At 45.7% G+C, this 26,208-nt stretch overlaps 1 protein-coding gene and 1 pseudogene across 1 annotated transcript in view; both read left to right on the top strand.

The window, feature by feature from the left end:
* The first annotated feature begins 4,164 nt into the window (after positions 1 to 4,164).
* Positions 4,165 to 26,208, top strand: part of SLC1A4 (solute carrier family 1 member 4) — a 35,534-nt gene continuing 13,490 nt past the window's right edge. The window contains exons 1-3 of the mRNA XM_015112580.3: positions 4,165 to 4,955; positions 17,011 to 17,053; positions 19,550 to 19,612. Of these exons, the coding sequence (XP_014968066.1) occupies positions 4,429 to 4,955; positions 17,011 to 17,053; positions 19,550 to 19,612 (633 nt within the window). The 5' untranslated portion in view covers positions 4,165 to 4,428. The remainder of the gene's footprint in view (positions 4,956 to 17,010; positions 17,054 to 19,549; positions 19,613 to 26,208) is intronic.
* LOC114671971 (U6 spliceosomal RNA) lies at positions 9,834 to 9,950 on the top strand (annotated as a pseudogene).

Here is a 26,208-nt window from a genome sequence, read left to right as displayed (position 1 = left end):
TGTTATGCCCCATCTGAATTTCTGGCCTATAAAATCATGAGCATAAAAAATTGGTGGTTGTTTTATGCCACTTCTTTTTGAGTGGTGGTTGTTTTATGCCAGCGTGGTTTAGGCTGGTTTGTTATGCAGCAATAGATAACTGGAACAGATGCTGAAGTTATCATTTATACTCAGTTATTGCTAAAATAATGCAGTATAACACATGACTCCGGAACTCAGTGGGTTTCAATAAGCATTTATTTTTCTCACACATGGGTCTGTGGGTTGACTGGGGTGTTCTTCTTTAGGCTGTGAGGCAGTTGGGTTTGGTCAGGGCTGCTGGCTAAATTCAGGCACACTCCTGTCTTTGTTCTGGTGCCAGGCTGAAGGGGCAGCATCTACCCAAGGCATGCTGGGTCACATGTATGCAGGAGTCCACACGCATTTGTGTGAAAACATTTTGATGCCTCTGCTTGCAGCAGATCCACTTAGTCCACTAGCCAAGGAGCTAAATGGCAAAGCTCAAAGGCAATGGGGAATGCAAACTGTTATCTAAGTGGCAGAAACAAGGGAAGAAATTTTGGCTGAACAATACTTTAGCCTATCACGGGATCAGATGATAGTAGTAGTAATGCTGTCAGGCTGGATCACTTGTAAGGTGTTGCTATAATTCAGTACTTATGCATCTAGAAACCAGGGAAAACACATATAAGTACTGTGGGGGAAAGGGTCTAACACAGGAATCAACTTTGTTTTTTTTGTTTTTTGCACAAAATACCTACAAACATGAGGCATGTAACATTATCAAAAGACCAAAAAATGCAAAAGGAGAGGAAGAAAGAGGGAAAAAGGTGGCACAAAGTGAAACCCTTTCATAGAGAGATATAATAATACCACCAAATGTTGCTGAGGCCAGAAGAGGACACCTATTTCTTGGTTTGCCTCACAAGTAGGCAGAGTGGCTACAGGGCAGCCCTCTGGAGATAAAATGCCCCAAGAGACCAACTCTTTCCTAAGGAGAGTTTTTGCTAATTCAATGATAGATATATGTGGCATAGTATAAGGCACCCCCAAACAGTGCTCTCACACTCAGCACCACACAATAGTTCAGGGAGTTCCCCACTCCTAGTTGAGGATTAACTGACTATTATTGCAGCTTTGGAGTGCACAGGTACAGCACAAAAAGCTGCAGGCAGCAAGCAGAGTTGGTGCAAAGGGGATTCAGAAAGGCTATGGGAGGAATGTGGTATCTGAACTGGGACTGGATGGAGAGGCAAAACAATGTGGAAGCAGCACACAGTGCCACTTTTGCAGGAGGCATAGAGGGCACAAGGCTAGAGAGCAGGCTGAGGCGAGATCATGGCAGGCCTCGAATGCCAGGATGAGGAACACATTCTTAATTCAGTGGGAGCCACTGAAAGCTTTTGAACAAGAAGTGATATGAAGGAGTTGTCCTCCAATATCATTTTTCTGTGTTTCTTTAGTAACAGAAACTCCAATTTTTTAACTGGGTGCATGCCTGTGTAAAACAAAAATTACATTCCCTAACTTTTCTTGCAACAAGGTATGGTCATTTGACTCAATTCTTATCGATGAAATATAAGAGAAATAATGTGTGTGACTTTCAGGAAGTGTTTTTAAAGGGAGAAGGCATGCACTCATTTCTCCTTTTTTTCTGCTGGGTGAAAGCTGAACTTTATCCTAACATGTATGTTACTCATTAGGAAGATTAGCCTGGGGCAAGGCAAAATAAGGATGGTTGGAACAAGAGGAGCATTGGAGGTGGGAAGACTAATTAGGAGAACATTTCAATAGCCCTGATAAGAAGTGAGGAAATAAGGGCCTGGGGCTTGAGAGCCTGAGGCAGGAGAATGGCATGAACCAGGGTGGTGGAGCTTGCAGTGAGCCCAGATCGCACCACTGCATTCCAGCTTGGGCGGCAGAGCGAGACTCCGTCTCAAAAAATAAAAAATAAAAAAAATAAAAAGAAGTGAGGAAATAAGAACTGAGCCAGGGTGGTAGCAGTGGGAATAGATGGGATGGGCAGATGTGATAAATATTGTGAAAGGAGTCTCTGTGGGACTTGGCAATTGATTAGATGAGAGAAGGCGCCACAGAGGGAAGAATCAAAGTTCACTTTGAAGTTTCACACAGAGGTGACTGGGTCGTCAATTATGTTTTAACAGAAAGGATGAGCAGACTTGAGAAAGGCAACCATGAGTCTAGTTTTCAACATTTCGAGTTGGGATGACTGCTGGATATTCAGGTGGAGATGTAAAACAGGCAGCCGGAGACTCATTTCTGATGCATTATTTGAGAGTCTTTTGCATAAACGTGGTAGTCAAAACAAAGGGAAGGGCTGATTGGCAAAACACAGTGTGTGACTGCAGGAATTACTCTTTCTTCAGTGCACATAGAGAAATGAACTGCATTCTGGAAAGCCAGATACAAATATATGCAGCTCTTCATCTGACATTCCCTCCTCCCCGCCACCACACACACACACACACACACACACACACACAAAATCCCTACAAGTTCTAGCCAATAGCTGGCTGGCTCCAAGCAATAAAATACTCACTGTCTCAAAATTTGGACAGCTCCTTAAAGTTCCTTATGAAGGCATTTTGATTTGCACAAATATGTCACGACATGTTTTAAGATGACTCCTTTTTAGCAAGAAATCTATAGTAAATTGCCTTCCTCCTTAATTGAGGTTAGCCACAATTAAGTCTTCCCTTGCCTGGCACAGTGGGTGGTGCCAGCTACCAAGGAGAATCCCATAAGCCCAGGAATTGGAAAACCAGCCTAGGCAACACAGCGAGACCTTGTCCCAGAAAGAGAGGAAAGAAAGGAAAGAAAGGGAAGAAAGGGAAGGAAGGAAGGAAGGAAGGAAGGAAGGAAGGAAGGAAGGAAGGAAGGAAGAAAAATAAAAAGACTTCACTCACGGAAGTCTTTAAAGAACAATTCACAAGCAGAATAAGAAAATATAAAAATACAATAACTGTGATACAGTAAAAAGACTCAGCAGAAGTTTCCCTTGTAACTCGCGTGGCCAAAGCAGGTATCAAATAAAAGACGAAATAAACAGGAAATCCACAGAACATGAACAATGAGGAACCACTCAGGATGGCCAAACCGCCGTCTGGCTGTTTTCGCGCCAGGACTCAGGCCTGGTAATGGAAGAGATTAAAATCCAGTGGCTTGTGTTTCAGCTTGGGTTACGTGGCAGAAACCAACTGGAAGAGGTGGCGTGAGAGCTCTGTTTCTTCTAGAAGAGTTTTGCGTCTTAAACGCCCATACTGCAGACAGCTGCCAGGCGGGCGACCCAGCCCCAGGCCACACGCCCAGGAGCGCCCCAGTGCGCGGGGTGGCGCGGCCCAGGCGCGCTGGGTTTGGTGGCACCTCGAGCCCCCTTTCTGTCGCGGTACGGCTGCGTTACAGCCCTAATGAACGCGTGCGAAGGCTCCCCTCATTCATCCATCCTCCGGTCAATCCTTTGTCTCAGAGCCGGGCCTTGCTGGACACCATGGCGTACTTTACCGCACGAGCCCCTGAGGACCCCTGGAAGAAGGGATTTCCGCAGGAGGGGACGCGGCGGCAGGACCGCCCTGGGCCCCCTCACCGCGCGCGGCCCCCTGGCGGGAGAGGCCGCGAGCTCTGGAGAGGAGCGCGGGCGGCGCGGAGGCGAAAGCACCACCTGGGAGGGAGAAACCCTCCCCTCCCCTCCCACAGTCCTCAGGAGGAGGAACGCCGCTGCGTTCCAAGTTCTCCCGGGCCCTCTGGCCCCGAGGACTCAGATCCCGGCCGCGGGAGAGGGCCCGGCAGGTGCCAACGAGCCCGGGCGGGCCTTCATCCCGCACTTCCCCGCGGTCGCCCGGAGCCGGCCTCCGTTAGCCGGGTGAGGAGGCGGCTTTTGGCGCCAGGATTGCCCGGCGCCGCCCGCGCCCCCGCGGCCTCGGGTGGAGCCTCCTGCCCGGCCGCCCCCCGCGGCACCCCCGACCCGGGTGGGGACCAGAGGCTCCCGGCGGCGGCTCCCGGGCTGTGATTGGCCAGCGCCGCAGGGGGCGGGACGGCGGGCGTGAAGTGGGCGGGCTGGGGCCGCTCACGCTCACCCTCCCGCTCCCGCTCCCGCTCCCTCCTCCTTCCCTGTCTGCGTCCTCGCTTGCGGCTCCCGCTTGCATCATCTCCAGCCGGCCGCTGCACCGGGGAGGCTGGGCGCGGCGCGATCCTCTCCGTCCGCGGCTCCAACCCACACTCCGCGCTTCTCCTCGCCTTTCTCGCACCTGTTCCTGCGCCAGGCCGGGAGACCCCCGGGGCGGCTTCCCAGAACCTGCGAAGCACAGCTGGCCGACCTCACCATCGCCGACTCACCATTCATTGGGAGCCCCGTCTTTTGCCAGAGCCCACGTCCCCTGCCACCTCTAGCTCGGAGCGGCGTGCAGCGCCATGGAGAAGAGCAACGAGACCAACGGCTACCTTGACAGCGCCCAGGCGGGGCCTGCGGCCGGGCCCGGAGCTCCGGGGACCGCGGCGGGACGCGCGCGGCGTTGCGCGGGCTTCCTGCGGCGCCAAGCGCTGGTGCTGCTCACCGTGTCCGGGGTGCTGGCGGGCGCGGGCCTGGGCGCGGCGTTGCGCGGGCTCAGCCTGAGCCGCACGCAGGTCACCTACCTGGCCTTCCCCGGCGAGATGCTGCTCCGCATGCTGCGCATGATCATCCTGCCGCTGGTGGTCTGCAGCCTGGTGTCGGGCGCCGCCTCCCTCGATGCCAGCTCCCTCGGGCGTCTGGGCGGCATCGCTGTCGCCTACTTTGGCCTCACCACACTCAGTGCCTCGGCGCTCGCCGTGGCCTTGGCGTTCATCATCAAACCGGGATCCGGTGCGCAGACCCTTCAGTCCAGCGACTTGGGGCTGGAGGACTCGGGGCCTCCTCCTGTCCCCAAAGAGACGGTGGACTCTTTCCTCGACCTGGCCAGGTAACACTCTCCACCTCGCCCAGGGCCTAGTGGGAGACGCCAGCTCTCGGATGCCCTCCAGTTCATACACACATATGCACATACACTCCTAAGAGTTAATTCTTAGTTGGCTGCTGGTGGCGTTTAACGTTTTAAAAATATCAAAATGACGTCTGGAGTCTTTGCGTGCTGACCACACCTTTGCAAACAGCTGGGGCGCACCGCACAATCGAAAGAGCAGGCCGCATCTTTGAGCAAGAACCAGTCCCCACCGTTAAGTGGGCGTGTGTTAGGGAAGAGCCCCACCTGTTCTTTACTCATACTCTCGCGCTGCTCTCCCCGGTAAAAATGTTCCGACCACGCCCCAGTGGCTTCCCCTCATTTTCTCCCACATGGTGCCTAAAAGCTTCTGGGAGCATTGGTTAAGTTTTGCCTGTTGGGTCATCCGGCTTGCAATCTTTGGCCTTCTCTGTTACAGTCCTTGGCTGCGAAGGAAGCTGACAATTTTCTGCAGTTATCAGTGGACCCACAGATAGTAGGACTGAGGTTAGTTGAGTGAGGCATATTGCCCAGAAATATGCCTCTCCTGAGGGCTTGGGGCTTGGGACAGGTTGCTGTCCACCGCAGTAAAGACCACTGCAGTGTTGTGTTTCTTTTTTTTTTTTTTTTTTTTTTTTTGAGACGGAGTCTCGCTCTGTCTCCCAGGCTGGAGTGCAGTGGCCGGATCTCAGCTCACTGCAAGCTCCACCTCCCGGGTCCACGCCATTCTCCTGCCTCAGCCTCCCGAGTAGCTGGGACTACAGGCGCCCGCCACCTCACCCGGCTAGTTTTTTTTTTGTATTTTTTAGTAGAGACGGGGTTTCACTGTGTTAGCCAGGATGGTCTCGATCTCCTGACCTCATGATCCACCCGTCTCGGCCTCCCAAAGTGCTGGGATTACAGGCTTGAGCCACCGCGCCCGGCCAGAGTGTTGTGTTTCAAAGGCCTTTCTTTGTGCCGAAGTGTGAGTTCTAGAGGGGAGGGAGAGAAGCATCTTCACTTAGCTTTGCCTGCTTTTTGTAATTCTTAGAAGTTGCATTTTGTCCTTTGAGATGATGTAGTATCCTTTCTGTGACTTATCCAAAACCTTGGTCTCTCCTGGTTTCTCCATTAGCCCAAAGTTCACAAATGGGAAAACTGCAGCCTGGAGGCATTTACTGATCTAACCAGGTTCAGTTGACTGAGGAGTCCAGCTGGCTCCCTCTCCAGGTTTCTGATGATTTTGGATTCTGAGCCTTGGAGTTATTAATATATTTTGTCTTGAGTTATTGAGGCAAAGCTCCTCATTGCTGAGGTTGTGAAAAACAGCAAACCCTGGGCAAAGTGACTTGCCTTTCCACTGTTTCCATTTCTCCTTCTGGAAAATGTGATGGCTGTCTGCACTTAAGAGAGAGATTGTTCATTTAAATCAACAACAAAAATTTAGGACATCTGTATTAAAAAAAGAAAGAAAGAAAAAGAAAAAAGAAAGAAAGAAGACAAAAAAACACTCTCATGAGGGAGACCAAAAGTTCTTGACAAAAGGGCAGATAGTGGTGGCCTCTTAGGACTTTAAGTGGATCACAGCTTTTTTTTCTTTTTAGAGTCTGGATCTTGCTCTGTTGCCCAGACTGGAGTGCAGTGTTGGGATCCTAGCTCACTGCATCCCCGAACTCCTAGGCTTCAGCGATCCTCCTGCCGCAGTCTCCAGAGTAGCTGAGATTACAGGTGCACACCACCACACCCAGCTAGTTTAGAGATGGGGTTTCACTATGCTGCCCAGGCTGGTCTAGATCACAGCCTTTGTTCTGTGACTGGCGGCTAGATATTGCAGTCCAGACACTTTAAGTTTGGGAACTAACTTTTAGGTGAGTGCTGAAAGGAAGTCTCCTGAGGTTGAGAGCACCTTTAGCTTATTACCTGCAGGATGTCGGTCAGCTCTCTCAGGGAGGGAAGGCAATTCTGGGGTTAAAGGATTATTCTTTGCAGGGATCTGTGACCCAGGGAGGGAGAATGGATGTTCAGCCCTGCCCTGCTAGTGGTCCCGCACTGGGAGCCTCAATAGGATCTTTTATCTCCAGAAGAGGGGGCAGTGGTGGTAGGGGGGTACCTCATTACCTCCAGCTCCAGAAGGGACTTCTTGTTTCCTGATCATCGTTTTCTAGTTTTAGACCCAAGCCCCTTCAGCTCCTGCTTCTGACATGAATGGTGTACCCAGGATCATAGCTTAGTAGTGTGGGTGCAACTTTTCAATGACTTGGGCTGCACCTGCTTGGAGGGCTAAGAGAGGCTTTGTTGTGGCTTGTTGGGGATAGGTAGTGTTTCACAATTCTTCCAACAGCCAACTGCATCTAATCCAGCAGCTCACGGATAAAGGTAGGACAGGTGGTATATCCTATTTTGCGACTGAGGAAACTGAGACAGAGATTAAGCGATTTGCTCAAGGTCATGGAGTGGCTTACAAAGAAGAGATTAGAAGGACTGTGGGTCTCCTACCCCACAGTGCAGGATTCTCTCTATTTCTCCTAATCCCTCTTCCTCCAAGTCAACATGCCTTAGTAATGTCACCTGCCTAGTCTAGTGCGGCTATCTCGGAAATGCTTTCTCTGGGTCCAGAGAGGAACCTGGTAGGCATATGACTGGGTCAAGACAAATGCCCCTTTCCTCCAGCCAGCATGGAGGCTGAGCTCCTCGGGCGAAGGAAAGTATGTGTGCACCTGCTGAGGTTTGGTCTTAGGCTGAGCAGCTTGTGAAAGGAAACTAAGTCCCAAGCCACCCGGAAATGCTTCCTGAGTCTGGAGAGTCTCTGATGTCAAATTTTAAAAATTGCTTCCTTCAAGGAAACCTCATGGATGTGGATTTCATGTTACTCTGGGCATCTTCTTTGGAAATGCAGTGCCCATTCCTTTCTTCCTAGGGGCACATGAATGAAATGAGACTCTGCCAGTAAACACCTCAGTTATCCAGCAGGCCCTCTCCAGGTAGCTGCTCAGAACTTAAACACCTGGAAGAGTGGGAAAGGCCTCTGATGAGTCAGCATAGCTGCTGCCAAGGCTTTGTGCTAAAGTCCATACCCTTTCCTGATGGTAAAGTGCCCCAAAATTCCCCAGGGTCTCTCTGTCATGATTTCTAATTTGGTTTTTAAAGCTGGAACTACAAGTCAGAAAGAGATGAAGCTAGTAGGTGTTCATTACATGTGTATACATATTTTTTAATTCAGAATGTCATTGCTGAGTGATTTGATCTCCCAGCACACAATGGATTATAAATAACAATGTAGAATAGAGAATTGGGATGAGAAGGCTGGTGCTAGAAGCACTGAGAAGGGATGGCCAACAGTAGCTGGCAGGTGGAAGAATCATAGTCTCTTCCTGAGCAGCCCGGAGTTCTGTGCCTGGGAATCCAGAACAGTATAGGACTTTCAGAACCATGTGTGACCTAAGTGGTTGACTTGTGGCTTTTCATCCAAAATGAAATAGTTGGGCACCAAAGAGACAGAAACAGGAAACTAGCCATTGTGGAACTTCTTGGTCCCTAACAATGCTTACTGGTTGTGGGATATGTCCATAACTTTTCCATTCCTTGGTTTCCTCATCTTTATCATGGGAATCATGATGGTACCTACCTCGCAGGATTGTTCTGAGGGTTAGCTGGGTTGTGTCTAAGAGCTCTAAAGCTCCTCTGGGTTCTGAAGCTGTTAGAATAGTGCTGGCCCAATACACCTGTGCTCTTGTTATAACTAGAGTGATTGGGTTTTCCAGTTCACCTGAGCTAATGGGGATGGCCCTCTTTCCATAACCTGAAATAAAGGAGGCTAGATGGGAAGAAAAGGAATGTTTAGGGGAACTCAAGATGACTTGAAGCTAATGTAGTCTTTTTTTTTTTTTTTTTTTTTTGAGGTGGAGTCTCGCTCTGTCGCCCAGGTTGGAGTGCAGTGGCCGGATCTCAGCTCACTGCAAGCTCCGCCTCCCGGGTTCATGCCATTCTCCTGCCTCAGCCTCCCGAGTAGCTGGGACTACAGGCGCCCGCCACCTCGCCCGGCTAGTTTTTTTGTATTTTTTATTAGAGACGGGGTTTCACCGTGTTAGCCAGGATGGTTTCGATCTCCTGACCTCGTGATCCTCCCGTCTCGGCCTCCCAAAGAGCTGGGATTACAGGCTTGAGCCACCGCGCCCGGCCGCTAATGTAGTCTTTAGGTATATTGGGAACCACATGGCATCTGGAGGAGAAGTGAATAGTAACTGACTATGTTTTAGACTACTAATTAATAGATTCACACTATGGAAAATTTGGAAAGTGGAGAAAAGTCAAAACTAAACATGGAAGAGCCTTCCATTCTGAAATGGGACAGAAGTCCCCACAGATCCTCACTGACATTCCGGTTTCTTTTTCCCCTGCCTTACATGCTTATGATCTCCAGTTCACCTCTGCTGTAAATTGAAGGGATTGAGGCAACTGGTTTCTAACATTCCTTTGGGCTCTAAAGTTTGTAGTTTTCGAATGGAGAACCAGGGCGTAACTGCCAAGGAGGCAGGTAGGGACAGAGCCTAGGCCCAGGGCCTAGGCAGCCAGAAGAATGGCCAAGGGCCACCATCTTGCAGTAGCATAGTAGGCTGTGGCCGTGTATATAGTAAATACAATTAGGATTTTATCTGTTGCCCAGTTTTCTAGGGTTTTTTTTCTCCGCTCGTGCTAATTTTCTTAATAGCAAACCATGCTCTGAGCCTTTCCCTTCACAGAGGGAGGTGTGCTGGACTTACATCCTTCTCAAGGATGGGTGTGAATAGGTATGGTGCTTCTCAAGCTGCAAAGAACACATTTCTTGAATAGGTGCAAAAAAAAAAAAAACTATCAGAGACTGAGATTTAATATTAGCCCCCTGTGCTTGCCTTGGCAGCACATATACTAAAACTGGAACAATACAGAGAAGACAAGCATGGCCTCTGTGCAAGGATGACACACAACGAGATGTTCCAACGTGAAGCATTCCATATTTTTTTAATTAAAAAAATGGTAATATTAGCCAGCAAAGTTGAGGAGTGAGTTGTGAACAATTTCTTTTCATTATTGACTGTGGCGGGTTGTTGTAACTATGCCCGTGTCTCTCTCTTCTATAGGCAAGATGAAGACTTAGCACATCTAACAAGGATCCAAATTAATTGAGTATGTGAGAGTCGGGGGCGGGTATAGTGTGGATGCCATAATGTAAAATGTATTTCTTATGGTAGGTCAAAATTAAAAACATGTGTGAAACCTCTAAGATACACTAATTAAATCTAGAGGCCCAAGTCAGTCCAAACTAGGAGATAATGAATGAACAAGCTTTTCCAGCGCTATCTAGTGACGAAAGGAAAATAATAGCAGCTTGTAATTTTTTTTAAAAGAAAGATTTTAACGCTTGACCATTTCTTTTACCACCCAGGAGGACACCTGAATAGTTTAGAGACAGAAAAAAGCATCAGTCTAGGGAGGTGGGTAGTGCTGAAGAGCAGACACTAAAGCCAACCACCTGGATTTGAAGCCCAGCTCTATGACGTACTTGCTGTACATGCACAAGTTGTTTGTCCTCTCTGTGCCTGAGTGTCCTTATCTGTAAAATGAGGCTAATGAGATCTACTATCTAGAATGGTTGTGAGGATTAAATGAGTTAATATATGAGTGCTTTGCTAATATTCTAGTGTGTCCCAGCTTCTCAGGGACAGCTGAGGGCTATTTGATACTGAGCATGAGTGCTGCTCTTAATCTAATTTCCCCCAAAAGTTCCCCACTCCAGGGGTTCAGCCCTACCCTTTCCAGCTGGAATCTAAAACTGGATGGAGGCCTTAAAGAGAGGATAGATTCACACCCCCATCATCAGAGTGCAAGTCCACCAGTCCCAGCCCTTCCTCAGCTCAGCCTTGTAGGGGGTACCAAGATCTGAAGGGGCACATCCCTGTTAACTGGCTCTGTAACAATAAATACTAGGGATAATAAATATTCATCAGGTGTACATACTGTGCCATATCCTGTTCTGAAGAGTCTTTGAAATTTTAATAGATTTGGTAAAGAATTTTTGAACTTAAATAAAAGGAAATAATTCTGGAACAAAATATGCCCAAGCAAAAGTAAATTGTTTTGCATTCTTTTCATATAGAACAGAGAAATGTATACCACCCTTGACAATAGGATCAGAAGAACAAACAGTATCAGATGTTACAGAAAGAATGTCTTTGAAGTTTTTCACTGTGTGAATTGCATGGGTCTGCATAGCACCTCCCACCGTGGTTCTACACCGGCCAGTTCAACCTCATTTCATACTAGTTGTTCTGTTTGTTTTAAGTAATGTATTCAAAGATAGCACTGGAAAAACTTGTTCATTCATTATCTCATAGTTTGGACTGACTTGGGCCTCTAGATTTTAGATTTAAGTAGTGTATCTTAGAGGTTTCACACACGTTTTTAATTTTGACCTACCATAAGAAATACATTTTACATTATGGCATCCACACTATACCCTCCCCCCAACTCTCACATACTCAAACCAAAACACAGGCTCCACTAAACAATATTTTAAGTGTGATACATGCTGATATTTTTGTCTGATGTATTTCATCTTTTATAAAATACTGGTTAAAGCCAATACATTGATTTAATGGTCTACTGATATTTGAGAAACTTTGGCCTAACACATATGTAATTCAAGTAGATCTCTCAGGATCAAACAATGGAAAAAGGAAATATTTGCAAACTTGAATAAGATGAGGAGCTCAGTGCTTAGAAGCATCCTAAACCCAGTGAAAGTGGGTGATGTGCGGAGGTGAACACAGGATGACCATTTGGTCCTCCTGACTTCTGGACTCTGGATTTCAGTACTGTACATCTGGGCTATCTAATACAATAGACACTAGCCACATGTGGCTACTTAAAATTACGTCAAGTGTAAATAAAACTTAAAAATCAGTGCCTTGGTAGCACTGGCCACATTTCAAGTGCTCTATAGCCGCAAGGCTGCCATATTGGACTGCACAAATGCAGACGTTTCAGTTGGATGGTGCTGGCCTAGATGGAGCAGAAATGGGAGATGCTCAGTGACTGGGCATTGGTGTCTCTATGTGCTAAATGAGGGGATAGAACTGGATCACCTCTAAAATCCCTTCCAGCTCCATGTCTCTGATTTCAAAAGCCCATGAAGCTACTGTGTGAATGTGAGGAGTTGGGAAAGTGCCTGAAGACAGAGCTCTGGGAAGAAAAATTGTTTGCGGGAGAGGCAACTGATCCTGGATTAGAAGAGAGCTCAAGAGTAAGAACCAGAGTTTACTGCAGCATCCGTGTCTGAAAGCCAAAGGAGAGAGGGAAAGCAGAGGACAGAGAAACATGTTGCTTTACTCTGGCAGCCTCGTCTCCTTGCCCTTGGTGACAGCAGGAGGGCACTGCTCCTGCTCCTGGTCTGTGGCAAGCAGATGATGAAAGTGAAGGAAGATGCTTTCTATCGTGCTTCAGCTCACTGCCACCAGGAGAGTCCTTCCCAGAGACTGTTATCTGAGAAATGAGCTGTATAATCTAAAAAAAAGTTCAGCCCACCCATTGAATGTACGTATTTTTTAGTTGGAAAATCTCTATCAGTTATTACCATATTTTTATGTTAAGTTTTTAAACAATTTCAAGGTATGATTTATATACAATAAATGCACTCACTTTAAATGTACAGTTCCATGAGTTTTAACAAATGGATAACTCATGTGACCACCACCACTATCAAGATACTGAACTTTTCCATCACCTATAACTCTTCTCAGCAATCCCCATTCTCCACCCCTGGCCTCGGGCAACTGACCTGCTTTTTATCACTATAAATTAGTTTGGCTTTTTCTAGAGTTTTATATCAACAGAATTATTCAGTATGTACCCTTCTTTATCAGTCTGGTTTTGCTCAGCACAGAGTTGCTGAGATTATCCATGTTGTTGCGTATATCACTTGGATTCCTTTTTTTTTTTTTTTTTTTGAGACGGAGTCTCGCTCTGTCGCCCAGGCTGGAGTGCATTGGCCAGATCTCAGCTCACTGCAAGCTCCGCCTCCCGGGTTCACGCCATTCTCCTGCCTCAGCCTCCCGAGTAGCTGGGACTACAGGCGCCCGCCACCTCGCCCGGCTAGTTTTTTGTATTTTTTAGTAGAGACGGGGTTTCACCGCGTTAGCCAGGATAGTCTCGATCTCCTGACCTCGTGATCCACCCGTCTCGGCCTCCCAAAGTGCTGGGATTACAGGCTTGAGCCACCGCGCCCGGCCACTTGGATTCCTTTTATTGCCAAGTGGTATTTCGTTGTATGGATATTTTATAATCTGTGTATCCCTTCATCTGTTGATGGACATTTGGGTTTTTGACTATTATGAATAATGCTGTTATGCATACAGGTCCTTTTGGCAGGCATATGTTTTTATATTTCTTGGCTAAATATCTAGCAGTGGGCCAGGCATGGTGGCTCGCGCCTGTAATCCTAGCACTTTGGGAGGCCAAGGCGGGCAGATCACTTCAGGTCAGGAGTTTGAGACCAGCCTGGTCAACATGGTGAAACCCTGTCTGCATTAAAAATACAAAAATTGACTGGGCGCAGTGGCTCATGCCTGTAATCCCAGCACTTTGGGAGGCCGAGGAGGGCAGATCACGAGATTAGGAGATCGAGACCATCCTGGCTAACACAGTGAAACCCCATCTCTACTAAAAATACAAAAACAAAATTAGCCAGGCATGGTGGCGGGTGCCTTTAGTCCCAGCTACTCGGGAGGCTGAGGCACAAGAATGGTGTGAACCCGGGAGGCAGAGCTTGCAGTGAGCCAAGATCACGCCACTGCACTCCAGCCTGGGAAACAGAGCGAGACTCCATCTCAGAAAAAAAAAAAAAAAAGATTAGCCAGGCGTGGTGGTGCACCCCTGTAGTCCCAACTACTTGGGAGGCTGAGGCAAGAGAATCATTTGAACCCGGGAGGCAGAGGCTGCAGTGAGCTGAGATCTGCCACGGCACTCCAGCCTGGGCAACAGAGTGAGACTCTGTTTCCAAAAAAAAAAAAGCAAAAAAAAAAAAACTAGGAATGGAATTGGTGAGTCCTATGATAAGTGTCTGTTTAACTTTATCAGAAACTGTCAAAACACATCACATTCTTCTGAGGAACTTGATTTTTGGGGGATAGAAGTTGCTCTTTTGCTTCTGGACCCCTCTGTTCCCATTGGATTTTGTAGACTAGATACTGTAGACAGTCTGAAAACAGGTGGGTGTGCTAGTGGCTGTTAAGTGTAGATGTTCTGGGTTAAGGACAGGGCCCGTTCTGGGTAAGATGGTACTGGGTTATTGCTTGTAAGAAGAGATTGGGCAGGACAGATAGACGGAATTAAACAAACAGTGTTGTGCTCTTTAGAAGAGAATGCATTTCAAGGCTGTGGGAAAGGCTGTGCTTGCACCAATTGAGGAAACAGCTAATCCCTGAATGATGTGAGGTATTTGCCGGGGAAATTGTTTCCCATGAGGAGAGTGGAGGGCTTCTAACCCAACTCTTCTGAACTTCCTGGTCCTCATGGAGAGAGAACCTTAGAGCAGCTCAGTCTGTCAACAACTGAGGATTGTTGTGTGGTGGATACAGAACAGAGAGACGCTGGCACAGGGCCCCTTGCTGCTTCTGACTAGGGCAGAAAATGGAAATGAGATGCCAAACGTAGCCCCCAAGACTGAAATATGTAAGAAAGTTGCTTTGTAATGGAAATAATAACAAATGTAAGTTGTTATTCATCTATGCTCTGAAAACTAGCCAATATAAGTTGCCAGTCTGTTTCTACTTTTTAAAAAGTAAATCTAGCTGTGATAAGAATCAAACTTCTGGTCACAGTTTTGCAACAACTTAGTTCAGCTAAAGATTAATTTTTTCTTCTTAAATGCAAGCATGTACTCTGGTATTCTCTAAATATACTAAAAGCAATTCAGGTTCTGTGGACAAGTTTGGGAAATGCTGTGTTGCAGGCTATATATGCTGGCCGTCCTGCGAGAGCACCCTAAGTGTTCTAATGCAGTGATTTTTGCATCTTATTAACTTTATTGGCTGCTTTATTGCTGCATAACAAACTACTACACATTTAACAGCTTAAACAGCTTAAAATCTCACATATTTACTATCCTACAGTCTCTCTGGGGTCAGGAATCTTGGCACAGTTTAGTTGGGTCCTCTGCTTCAGAGTCTCTTACAAGGCTGCAATTAAGGTGTTGGTCAGGGCTAGGTTCTTATCCACAGGTCCACCTGGGGAGAGATTCACCTCTGTGGTCATGTTGTTGTTGGCAGAATTCAGTTCCTTGAAGTTTGGACTGGGAGCCTCAGTTGGCTCTTGGCTGCAGACCACCTGCAGTTTCTAGTCTCATGGGCCTTTCCAACATAGCAGCTTGCTTCATCAAAGCATGCAAGCAGAAGACAATAAGAAGAGTCAGCTAGCACAATGGAAGCTACAACCTTATGTAACCAAATCGTGGATGGGACATCCCATCACCTTTGCTGCATTTGTTCATTAGAAGCAAGTCATAGGTCCACCCACACTAAAGGGATTACCCAAAGGTGTGAATACCAGGAGGCCATCTTAGACTCTGCCTGCCACAGCTGGGTTGCAGCCAGACCTGCCTACCTCTGAAACCCAATGCACTGCAAATGGTTACCTGGAGATCCGGGTGAGCAACCCAGCTTCTTGTAGAAGTAAGAATTAGTGGATAAGTTTGACACAAATTGTTAAGAATGATTCAGAGTCTTTTGCTCTTCTAGACTTACTCTTCTTGCAGGAAGTGAGAACAAATGGACTGTCAGCTGGAATAGAATTTCTTGTATATCAAGACCAGCATCCTACACAGAGCCCTCAGTAAAACTATTTGCATGAACAGATTTTGGGCTCCATCAGGTCGATTGCCCTCCTTTCACAACAAATGTTTATAATATCCTTAATTCTAAGATGAAATCCATAAATAAAATGTCCCTGCCCACATAATTTCAAAATATCAATATGATGTAACTGTAATATACAAAAAAAAAGGAAAATAATTATAATAAAACAATGTGTTTCAATATATGCATGCTCTAAGATAAAGTGGTTGAATGCTTGCTCCTGAACGCAGAATCATTGCTAATGAGATAATTCTAAATGCAGACTGTTACTTGACACTGGGTGTGAAATTAAGGACTAAGATTCTACAATTTGCCCTGGTGGTGTGATTTTCCAGGAAGACGAATAACATTTGGAAACATTCTGAACAAAACAAAACAAAAATCATCCCATAATTTGCAAGTCATTACATTTCTGGAAAATTCAGTGTATGTTCAAATTGTGAAAAAAGGAACCTTGTTTTGGAATTAGTTTAGTCTTCAGTAATTATAGATAAGGTTCTTATCTACAGGTATGTCATGAAGGACATGGGAAGGCCTTGAGACAATTCATTATACAGGACTCTACTGCACTGAACAGGACAAATGTGTGGGACCTGGCATTTGTCCCCACACACTCCCCCCAATTCAGGAATGCCTCAATTTTGTAACAACAAAAATGCCCTTGGATTTCACTAGTGGGCAGCACCACTCGACACTGCACACCACTGCAATGGTACCTAACCTCTAGGTGAGAGGAAAGCAATGCAGTTATAGACTTGGTTGGACACAGTTAAGCTCAGATATCAAGGAGTACCATGAGAAAGACAAAAACGAAAATCAGTGGCTTCAAAGTATCTACTGTGGCCCAGCACCGCAGGCACAGTTAGGGTGCTTAAATCAAGCAAAAGATGCAGTGTCAGCTGAGGGTGGAGAGAGAACACCGTGTTAGGGTTTTAGAAGTGGACATCTCAAAGCAGATACTTTGTACACTGAATTTTAAGAATAGTGATGAAGCCAGGTACCATGGCTCATGCCTGTAGTCCCAACACTTTGGGGAGGATCACTTGAGCCCAAAAGTTCAAGTCTGCAGTGAGCTGCAATCACACCCCTGCACTCCAGCCTGGGCAACAGGGACCTCATCTCTAAAAAGTTGTTTTAAAAGAATACTGACAGAATGCTTTCTTTTCCAACAGAAACCTGTTTCCCTCAAATCTTGTGGTTGCAGCTTTCCATACGGTAAGGCTTGATACTTTGCTAAAAATATGAAACCTTGTTGGAAGAAATATTTAAATTACTGCTATGGAGTTAGGTCAGGTAGAACAGGGAGAGACGGTGGTGTTAACAAAACTTGGTAAGATTGGCCTAAACTTTAATAAATGGGTACCTAGAGTTAAAAAACAACAACGACAAAATAAATAAAGACTGAGCAAATAAAACTTTCCAAAATGTCCCACTGGTTCCAAAATTTTTTTACATCACCTAAGAAATACCCTCAAATCACATTTTGGGGATGTCTTAAATATTATAGACTTAAAAAAAATACACTTTTATCTTTTTTTCTCATTATAAAGATAATATGTGCTCATTGCAAAAAAAAATTAAAATACAAAGAAGTGTAAGAAAACAAAAATTGGCCGGGTGCGGTGGCTCAAGCCTGTAATCCCAGCACTTTGGGAGGCCGAGATGGGTGGATCACGAGGTCAGGAGATCGAGACCATCCTGGCTAACATGGTGAAACCCCGTCTCTACTGAGAAATACAAAAAAAACTAGCTGGGCGAGGTGGTGGGCACCTGTAGTCCCAGCTACTCGGGAGGCTGAGGCCGGAGAATGGCGTGAACCCGGGAGGCGGAGCTTGCAGTGAGCTGAGATCCGGCCACTGCACTCCAGCCTGGGCTACAGAGTGAGACTCCGTCTCAAAAAAAAAAGAAAACAAAACAAAACAAAAATTATCCACAGACACTGTCTAGAGCTACCCATTCTTTTGGTATACCTCTTTCAGATGTGTATTTTCTATGACTGTATACACATACATTTTAAAAATAAGCATACCGTCTGGGTGCGGTGGCTCATGCCTGTAATCCCAGCACTTTGGGAGGCCAAGGCGGGCAGATCACTTGAGGTCAGCAGTTCGAGACCAGCCTGGCCAACATGGTGAAACACCATCTCCATGAAAGACACAAAAATCAGCCAGGTATGGTGGCATGCGCCTGTAATCTCAGCCACCCAGGAAGCTGAGACAGGAGAATTGCTTGAACCTGGGAGGTGGAGGTTGCAGTGAGCTGAGATCACACCACTGTACTCCAGCCTGGGCAACAGCTAAACGATGCCATCTTGCCTCACGTCCCTGGCTTTCAAGAGTGGAGGCTCAAACCAGATTAGAAACAGAGTGAGACTCTATCTCTAAATTAATTAACTAATTAATTAAAAGCATACATAGTATATACACACACTACACGTGTCGCTTCATAGCCTGCTGTTTTTTTAAGGCAGTATATTGTGAATATTTTCTCATGTCGGTAGCTACCCTTCTGCATGACGCCATGGCTGTAGAGTATTCCGCTATAAGAGCATAACATAATTCTCCTCTACTAGTCCCCCGCTGATGGATGTTCAGGTTGTTTCCGGTTTTCCCCTATTTTTTGGCAATGCTGCAAGTAACATCCCTGTGACAATTCTTTATACAGAGAAGGAATATAAAGGCCTAGATTATGTGGTCTAATCTTACAAGCAAACACTTTTCTGTTTCGACTTAAACCTCTCATTTTTGTTTTGTTTTGTTTTTTGATCTGCATATAAGCACAGGAGTGACTTGTATATATAATGTGAGGTAGGAAAAAAATATAGGTGTATGGGACTTTTTTTTAGTACCTGTCACAGAGGAGGTGGGTGGGTTTGTTTGAACACCTCTGCCTTTCTGTAACACTGATAAAGCTGAGAGAAACCAGAGCCCAGCAAAAGCAGGCAGAAAGCAGGCCTTTGAGTCTATACTTCCTAATTGCCTCCTCCTGACAGTTCAGGGACCAGGTGCCCTTCAAAGGGGCCGGGAAGGACTGTCCTAACAGATTCCACTTGTTAGTACATACTGCCACAGGGAGACACCTATGTGCACCATGCAGAAGCATGTGAAATCAACCAGGGGACCAAAGCTAGAGAGACACCTCACTTCTGTTAACTGAGTCCCCTTGAAGACTCAGCTAAACGATGCCATCTTGCCTCACGTCCCTGACTTTCAAGAGTGGAGGCTCAAACCAGATTAGAAACAGACAGTAGAAGCAGTCATGCTCAAATACATTCTAGAACAAAGTGGGGCGTAAATAAATGAATGAAAATAAAATGATACAATGAAAAATGAACTTTAACATTATGGAGTTAATGCCAAGGTTATTCAAATAATATGACATATAAGGCTAAGGAAATATCAAACTATCAGCATAAAATTGTGCAGCCTTTCTTCTCCAAACCATTGCCCAAAGAACATAAGCAAATTCTCCCTGTTTCCGTGGGACACTAAGCAACCCAGAGATGTCTTGAAGTATCTGCTGGCTTGGTCCTAATGTAGCTTTTGTACAGTTCTCAGAGGCTCTTGTCAGGCCAGCCAGGTGAGGAATGCCCAGGACACTCAGTGTGATTAGTGACAGAAGTAGCGAGAGCACAGCAGTGCCCTTGGTTCCTCTAGGTCAGTCTTCACCTGTGCACTAACAGTGGATTTTTTTTTTTCCTCTTGATCACAGTATGCAACCGATTATAAAGTCGTGACCCACAACAGCAGCTCTGGAAATGTAACCCATGAAAAGGTAAAGCTTTTTATAAGGTCACTTGTAAAAATATGTCTAAAGCAAATCTTATTTCTTAATTGAAGGAGCATACAGGATGTGTCTTTTTCCCAGCTGGGCCGAAAACTTTGGGGTTTGAATGGGCTATTTGGAGCGAACAGGTTAGGTTTGCTCCTTTGGTTGTTTACCAACACGGCCAAACACCGTGTTGCTCTCAAAGCACTGCAATCCTCAGAGGATCCGTAAAACATTTTGTTTGTTGATTTATTCATTGTTTGTTTGTTTGAAACAGGGTCTCGCTCTGTTGCCCAGGCTGGAGTGCAGTGGTGTGATCATGGCTCACTGCACTGAACTCCTGGCCTCAACTCATTCTTCTGCCTCAGCCTCCCGAGTAGCTGGGACTACAGGCGTGTGCCACCATGCTCAGCTAATTTTTTTTTTTTTTTTTTTTTTTTTTTTTTGAGATGGAGTCTCGCTCTGCCACCCAGGCTGGAGTGCAGTGGCCGGATCTCAGCTCACTGCAAGCTCCGCCTCCCGGGTTCACACCATTCTCCTGCCTCAGCCTCCCGAGTAGCTGGGACTACAGGCGCCTGCCACCTCGCCCGGCTAGTTTTTTGTATTTTTTAGTAGAGACGGGGTTTCACCGTGTTAGCCAGGATGGTCTCGATCTCCTGACCTCGTGATCCGCCCGTCTCGGCCTCCCAAAGTGCTGGGATTACAGGCTTGAGCCACCGCGCCCGGCCTTTTTTTTTTTTTTAATGTTTTGTAGAGATGGAGTTTCACCATGTTGTCAAGTCTGGCCTTGAACTCTCCTGGCTTCACATAATCCTCCCACCTTTGCCTCCCGAAGTGCTGGGATTGTAAGTGTGAGCCTGTGCCTGGCCCCAGAAAACATTTTATAAAACCTTTTCTACCATCTGGAAATGTAATTAATGAGTGATTTAAACTACCCCTACACCTATTACATTTTTAAAAAATCAACATAATATAAGGGAGAAATAAAAATAATTTCTAATAAAATGATCCATATTTTACCATGTAAATATACAACTATACTAGAAGACATAATGAAGTTTTCAGATGCTTGCATTACTTAGAATAAATAAATTGAGATTTAAAAGCAGTGAGATAGAAGTCAACTCAATATTGTTGGCACATTTTTTGCTATTTTTCCACATATTTTGAAATACATGCTAAATAAATATTTTTGTATATGTATACAGAATTACCCCAAAAGCAACAGCTACAAGTGCAGACCAACATTATGTCTCACACTAGTGACTTGGATATTATTCTAAAATGGCAAATAACACTTGTTGAAGTTCAGAACAAAATAAAGTCTTCCTTCAGTTTACATCCACTTGATATTCTTGGAAAATCCAGTGAATACTAAAACTATGCAGAAAAAATATTTATGGGTAAAATGGAGTTAATTCTAGCTCAGTGTATTTTTTTTTTTTTTTTTTTTTTTTTTGAGACGGAGTCTCGCTCTGTTGGCTGGAGTGCAGTGGCGCGATCTCAGCTCACTGCAGGCTCCGCCTCCCGGGTTTACGCCATTCTCCTGCCTCAGCCTCCTGAGCAGCTGGGACTACAGGCGCCTGCCACCTAGCCCGGCTAGTTTTTTGTATTTTTTAGTAGAGACGGGGTTTCACCGTGTTAGCCAGGATGGTCTCGATCTCCTGACCTCGTGATCAGCCTCCCAAAGTGGCTCAGTGCATTTTAAACAGCTTTTTCTCCCTATATGACTGTCTGATAGGATGCTCTGAGGCCTGGGGGATGTAGGAAAGTCTGCATTTTGTTGCCTGAACATTTCAGAACAGTTGGCATTCTTAGTAACCCTGCCTACTATTTCCCACTAAGACACCACAATCATTATGACAACCAAAGTGCCCACACACATTCCAAAAGTCCCCTAGTGAATGATATCCCCCCGTTCATAAATGTGAATCCAATCAGTGGTTCTTGATTTTAAAAAATGGAGGTCACTTCCCTCTGTCTGGCCAGAGGACGTGGCTGGAAGTCCAGCTGGGCCCGTTCTGACAGGCCCTGGATTCCACAGCTGGGCTCATTGGGATGTGGGTATCAGCTAGGCCTGCTTTCCAGATAAGTGGCTCACTTCTGCATGCCACCTTCTTGGCACAGACACTTTCCAACGTTATTTCATTTGAGCCTTAGGACGACCTGATCGGGTAGGATTTCATATCCCCACTACAAATTACTTGAAATTATGGTCTTCCAAGGTTGATCAAGGCCATTTTGGCCAGTTTTTAAAAAAAAAAAAAAACTAATTATTGGCCGGGTGCAGTGGCTTATGCCTATAATCCCAGCACTTTGGGAGGCCAAGAAAGGAGGACTGCTTGAGCCCAGGAGTTCATGACCAGTCTGGGCAACATAGTGAGACCCCATCTCTACAAAAACTAAAAAATAAATAAAAATTAGCCAGGCATGGTTGGCACATGTCCATAGTCTCAGCTACTTGGGAGGCCAAGGTAGGAGGATCACTTGACCCTGGGAGGTCGATGCTGCAGTCAGTCACGATTGTGCCACTGCACTCCAGCCTGGGCAACAGAGCAAAACTATGTCTAAATAAATAAATAGAAAGAAACCAAGAGTGATGAGTAAATGCTAGAACACTAATTGTCTCTGCAATAACTTTAAGTTCTGGCAAATATGGCTGCTGTGACTTCTCCAGTGGAAATGCTGGTTACCTGTGAGCATCCACCTCAGCTGACATACACTTGCCTCCACTGTAAATTTCACCCAGGCATTTAAGGAGTCAGGCTTTAAGAAAGAGGCTGGGTGCACTTTGGGAGGCCAAGGCAGGCAGATCACCTGAAGTCAGGAGTTCCAGACCAGCCTGGCCAACATGGTGAAACCCCATCTCTACTAAGAATATAAAAATTAGCCAGGCATGGTGGTGGGCACCTGTAATCTCAGCTACTTGGGAGGCTGAGACAGGAGAATCATTTGAACCCAGGAGGCAGAGTTTGCAGTGAGCTGAGATCGTGCCACTGCACTCCAGCCTGGGTGACAGAGCAAGACTCCGTCTCAAAAAAATAAATAAAAGAAAAAAAGAACGGAAGAAGGCGGAGCAGTGTGTCCTTGCTGGTTCCAGCCTTTCCTAAACCCTGTGGCAAGAACACTGTATAAAGGCATAGCAGGTGTGGGCCTTGTCCCCAAGGATGGGATGTTGGTGACAGAATGAAAAGTCAAGGACCTAGCCAGGCATGGTGACTCACGCTTGTAATGTCAATGACTCAGAAGGCTGAGATGGGAGGATTGCATGAAGCCAGAAATTTGAGACCAGCTTGGGCAACATAGTGGGACCCCGTATCTAAAAAAATATATTTTCTATACTAGCCAGGTATGGTGGTGTGTGCCTGTAGTACCAGCTACTTGGGAGGCTGAAGTAGGAGGATCCCTTGAGCCAAGGAGTTTAAGATTACTGTACTCTAGACAGCAACAGAGGGAGACTTTGTCTCTAAAAAGAACTAAATCAATCAAGGACCCAGAGGCTCAAGGACACTTGGAAGGGTGCCTCTGACCCGTGGCTCTATCTTCCCTGCCCACTTTGATCCCATGTAATAACTTGCCACAGACACACTCCTCTTAGGCTTTAGTTGAATCATTAATTCATTAAACAGTGATTTACTGGCAACAGCCAGGTGCCCTTCCCAGGTGCTGGACTCTGGTAGTGCTCAATACAATCAAAACCCTGCTCTTACAAAGCTCATGTTCTAGTGGAGGGAATCATGTAATAAATAAGTATATGTCAGCCAGTGATAGGCACCAAGAAGAACATTAAAGCAGGGCAAATAGACAGGAAGTGTGTGTGTGTGTGTGTGTGTGTGTGTGTGTGTGTGTGTGTGTGGTGATGGGTACTATTTTAGCAGAGTGGTCAGGGAGGTCTTCTGATCGGGTGAGGGAGGAGCTATGGGGTAGATGTGGGGGAAGAGTGATGTAGGCAGCAGGAACAGAATCTGCAAAGGTGCACCAGCGAGACTGCCCGGGATGCAACTCTGGTTGTTTGTAGTCCCCTTGCCCCACCCAATGCTAAGTTTGCCCAGGTGTGTTACAGCCAGCATACCTTGCTCCAAACCCTCCTCTACAGAAAGGGAGTCATTTCATTGGAAAAATTATTGTAATTGTCCTCAAATCTGAGAGTTGGTTCGAAATCTGGAACTGCCTGACCTCAAATGCCACAACTTAGAATTGCAGACCTGCTAAAACCAGCTCTCTTTTTTAATTGTTAAAACAATTTTCTTACTGATGTAATAAATTACATAATAAATGTGCATAGTTTGGGGGTACATGTGATAATGTAATACATTCATATAATTTGTAAAGGTCAAATCAGCATACTTGTGAGGTCCATCACCTTAAACATTTGTCCTTTCTTTGTGATAGAAATATTATAATTATTCTAGCTATTTTGAAATGTACAGTAAATTATTGTAAAATATAGTCACCCTACTGAACTATCAAACACTAGGTCTATTTCTTCTATCGACCTGTACATTTGTATCCATTAATCAACTACTCTTTGTCCCCTTTCCCCCCTACCCTTCCTGGCCTCTAGTAACCACCAATCTACTCTTTGTCTTCATGAGATCCACATTTTTAGCTCCCACATATGAGAACATGTGATATTAAAACCAACTTTCAAATAATAATTGAATTCTCTGGTTTCATTGAATCTTGACCAATTCCAATTAGGACTTGGGACATTATCAAAAAGCGTGAGTTGACAGCCCCAAGGTCAACACCAGGTGTGAGCCATCCAGCTCATAGAATCCTAGTAGGTCAGTAACAGAGCCAGCACTAAATTCCCCAAATCGTCTCTCTCCCCCAGCTTTCAGCTGTACCCACTGCACCCAGCTTCAATAAATCAAGTCCCAGGAGACAGTAGTGATATTCAGAAGTCTTGGCCGGGTGCAGTGGCTCACACCTGTAATAATAACACTTTGGGAGACTGAGTTGGGAGAATCACTTGAGCCCAGAAGTTCGAGACTGGTTTGGGCAATACAGGGAGATCCCATCTCTACAAAATCAATAAATAAACCTAGCCTGGCATGGTGGCGCATGCCATGGTCCCAGCTACTCAGGAGGCTGAGGGAAGAGGATTGCTTAGACCCTGGAGATCAAGGCTGCAGTGTTTGCGCCACTGCACTTCAGCCTGGATGACCCTGTCTCCAAAAAAATAAATAAAAACAGTCGTCTTATTGTCTGTGGAATTAAAATAACATTTTAAGAGGAAGACACTCCAGATAGTGAGCCTAGAATGATCTCCAAGATATTCCATTAATATAATAATAGTTGTTGGTTTTCATTTGCCAGACACAGCCTAAGTACTTTACATACATTAACGTATTTATTCTTCATAGCAGTTTTACATATTAGCTACTGTTACTATCTCCGTTTTATAAATGAGGAACTGAGTCACGAAGAGGTTAAGTAATTTACCTAGGTTAAGTAACTTACCTAGACTCCCACAACTAGGAAGTAGTGAAAGTCAGGCTCCAAAGCCAGTGCTCCCTAATTACTATTACTGCTGCTCCTCTATAAGTGATATCTATCAACATAAACAAAAGCGCCCTATACGGTGAACATTGTCCTCACAATGAAAAGTTGGAAGAAAGGCTGGGCGTGGTGACTCACGCCTGTAAACCCAGCACTTTGGAAGGCTGAGGCAGGCGGATCACCTGAGGTCGAGAGTTCGAGACCAGCCTGACCAACATGGAGAAACCCCTTCTCTACTAAAAATACAAAATTAGCTGGGCATGGTGGCGCATGCCTGTAATCCCAGCTACTGGGGAGGCTGAGGCAGGAGAATCGCTTGAACCCAGGAGGCGGAGGTTGTGGTGAGTCGAGATCGCCCCATTGCACTCCAGCCTGGGAAACAAGACCAAAACTCTGTCAAAAAAGAAAGAAAGAAAAGTTGGAAGAAAATGAAAAGCTACCCCATCACAATTTTTATGATATATATGAATCCATGGCTTTTGGTACATTTCATGTGAATCACACCAGCCACCTAGGTATCTCCAGTTATGGAAATTAGAAAAGTATTTAGAAAGAAATTTGTGATGATTTTGAGTACCCATCATTTGCCAGACACTTGGGCTAGGGCCCAGCCTTTGCGCTCAAGCTATTAAGAGCTAGGGAACACCAACGATTATTTCATAACATGTGTTGGTGGGATAAAATGTTTGTCTAATATATGCTTGCAGTAAGGAGATTCAGCATTGCCTGAAAAAATTAAGAATACAGTATGTCTATGCATTTTAAGTCAGTGATTTAGGAAAGAGTATCCTGAAAAAGTTCATGTTGATCATGAAAACCTTCTGTGAAGTTTATCGGTTATGAGGTCACTGTAAGAGCCTCACAACAAAACTCTGGACATTTAGGAGTCAAAGTTACAGTCACTGATTTGTTATCTGAAGGAATTTTTTTTTTGCGGGGGCGCCAGTGTCTCGCTCTGTCGCCCAGGCTGGAGTACAATGGCATGATCTCAGCTCACTGCAACCTCTGCCTCCTGGGTTCAAGTGATTCTCCTGCCTCAGCCTCCCAAGTAGCTGGGATTACAGGCACCTGCCACCATGCCCAGCTAATTTTTGTGT

This window comes from Macaca mulatta, chromosome 13, assembly GCF_049350105.2.
Source record: "Macaca mulatta isolate MMU2019108-1 chromosome 13, T2T-MMU8v2.0, whole genome shotgun sequence".
NCBI lineage: Eukaryota > Metazoa > Chordata > Mammalia > Primates > Cercopithecidae > Macaca > Macaca mulatta.
The sequence above is the reverse complement of the archived record's forward strand: the minus strand, read 5'-3'. Positions and strand labels throughout refer to the sequence as shown.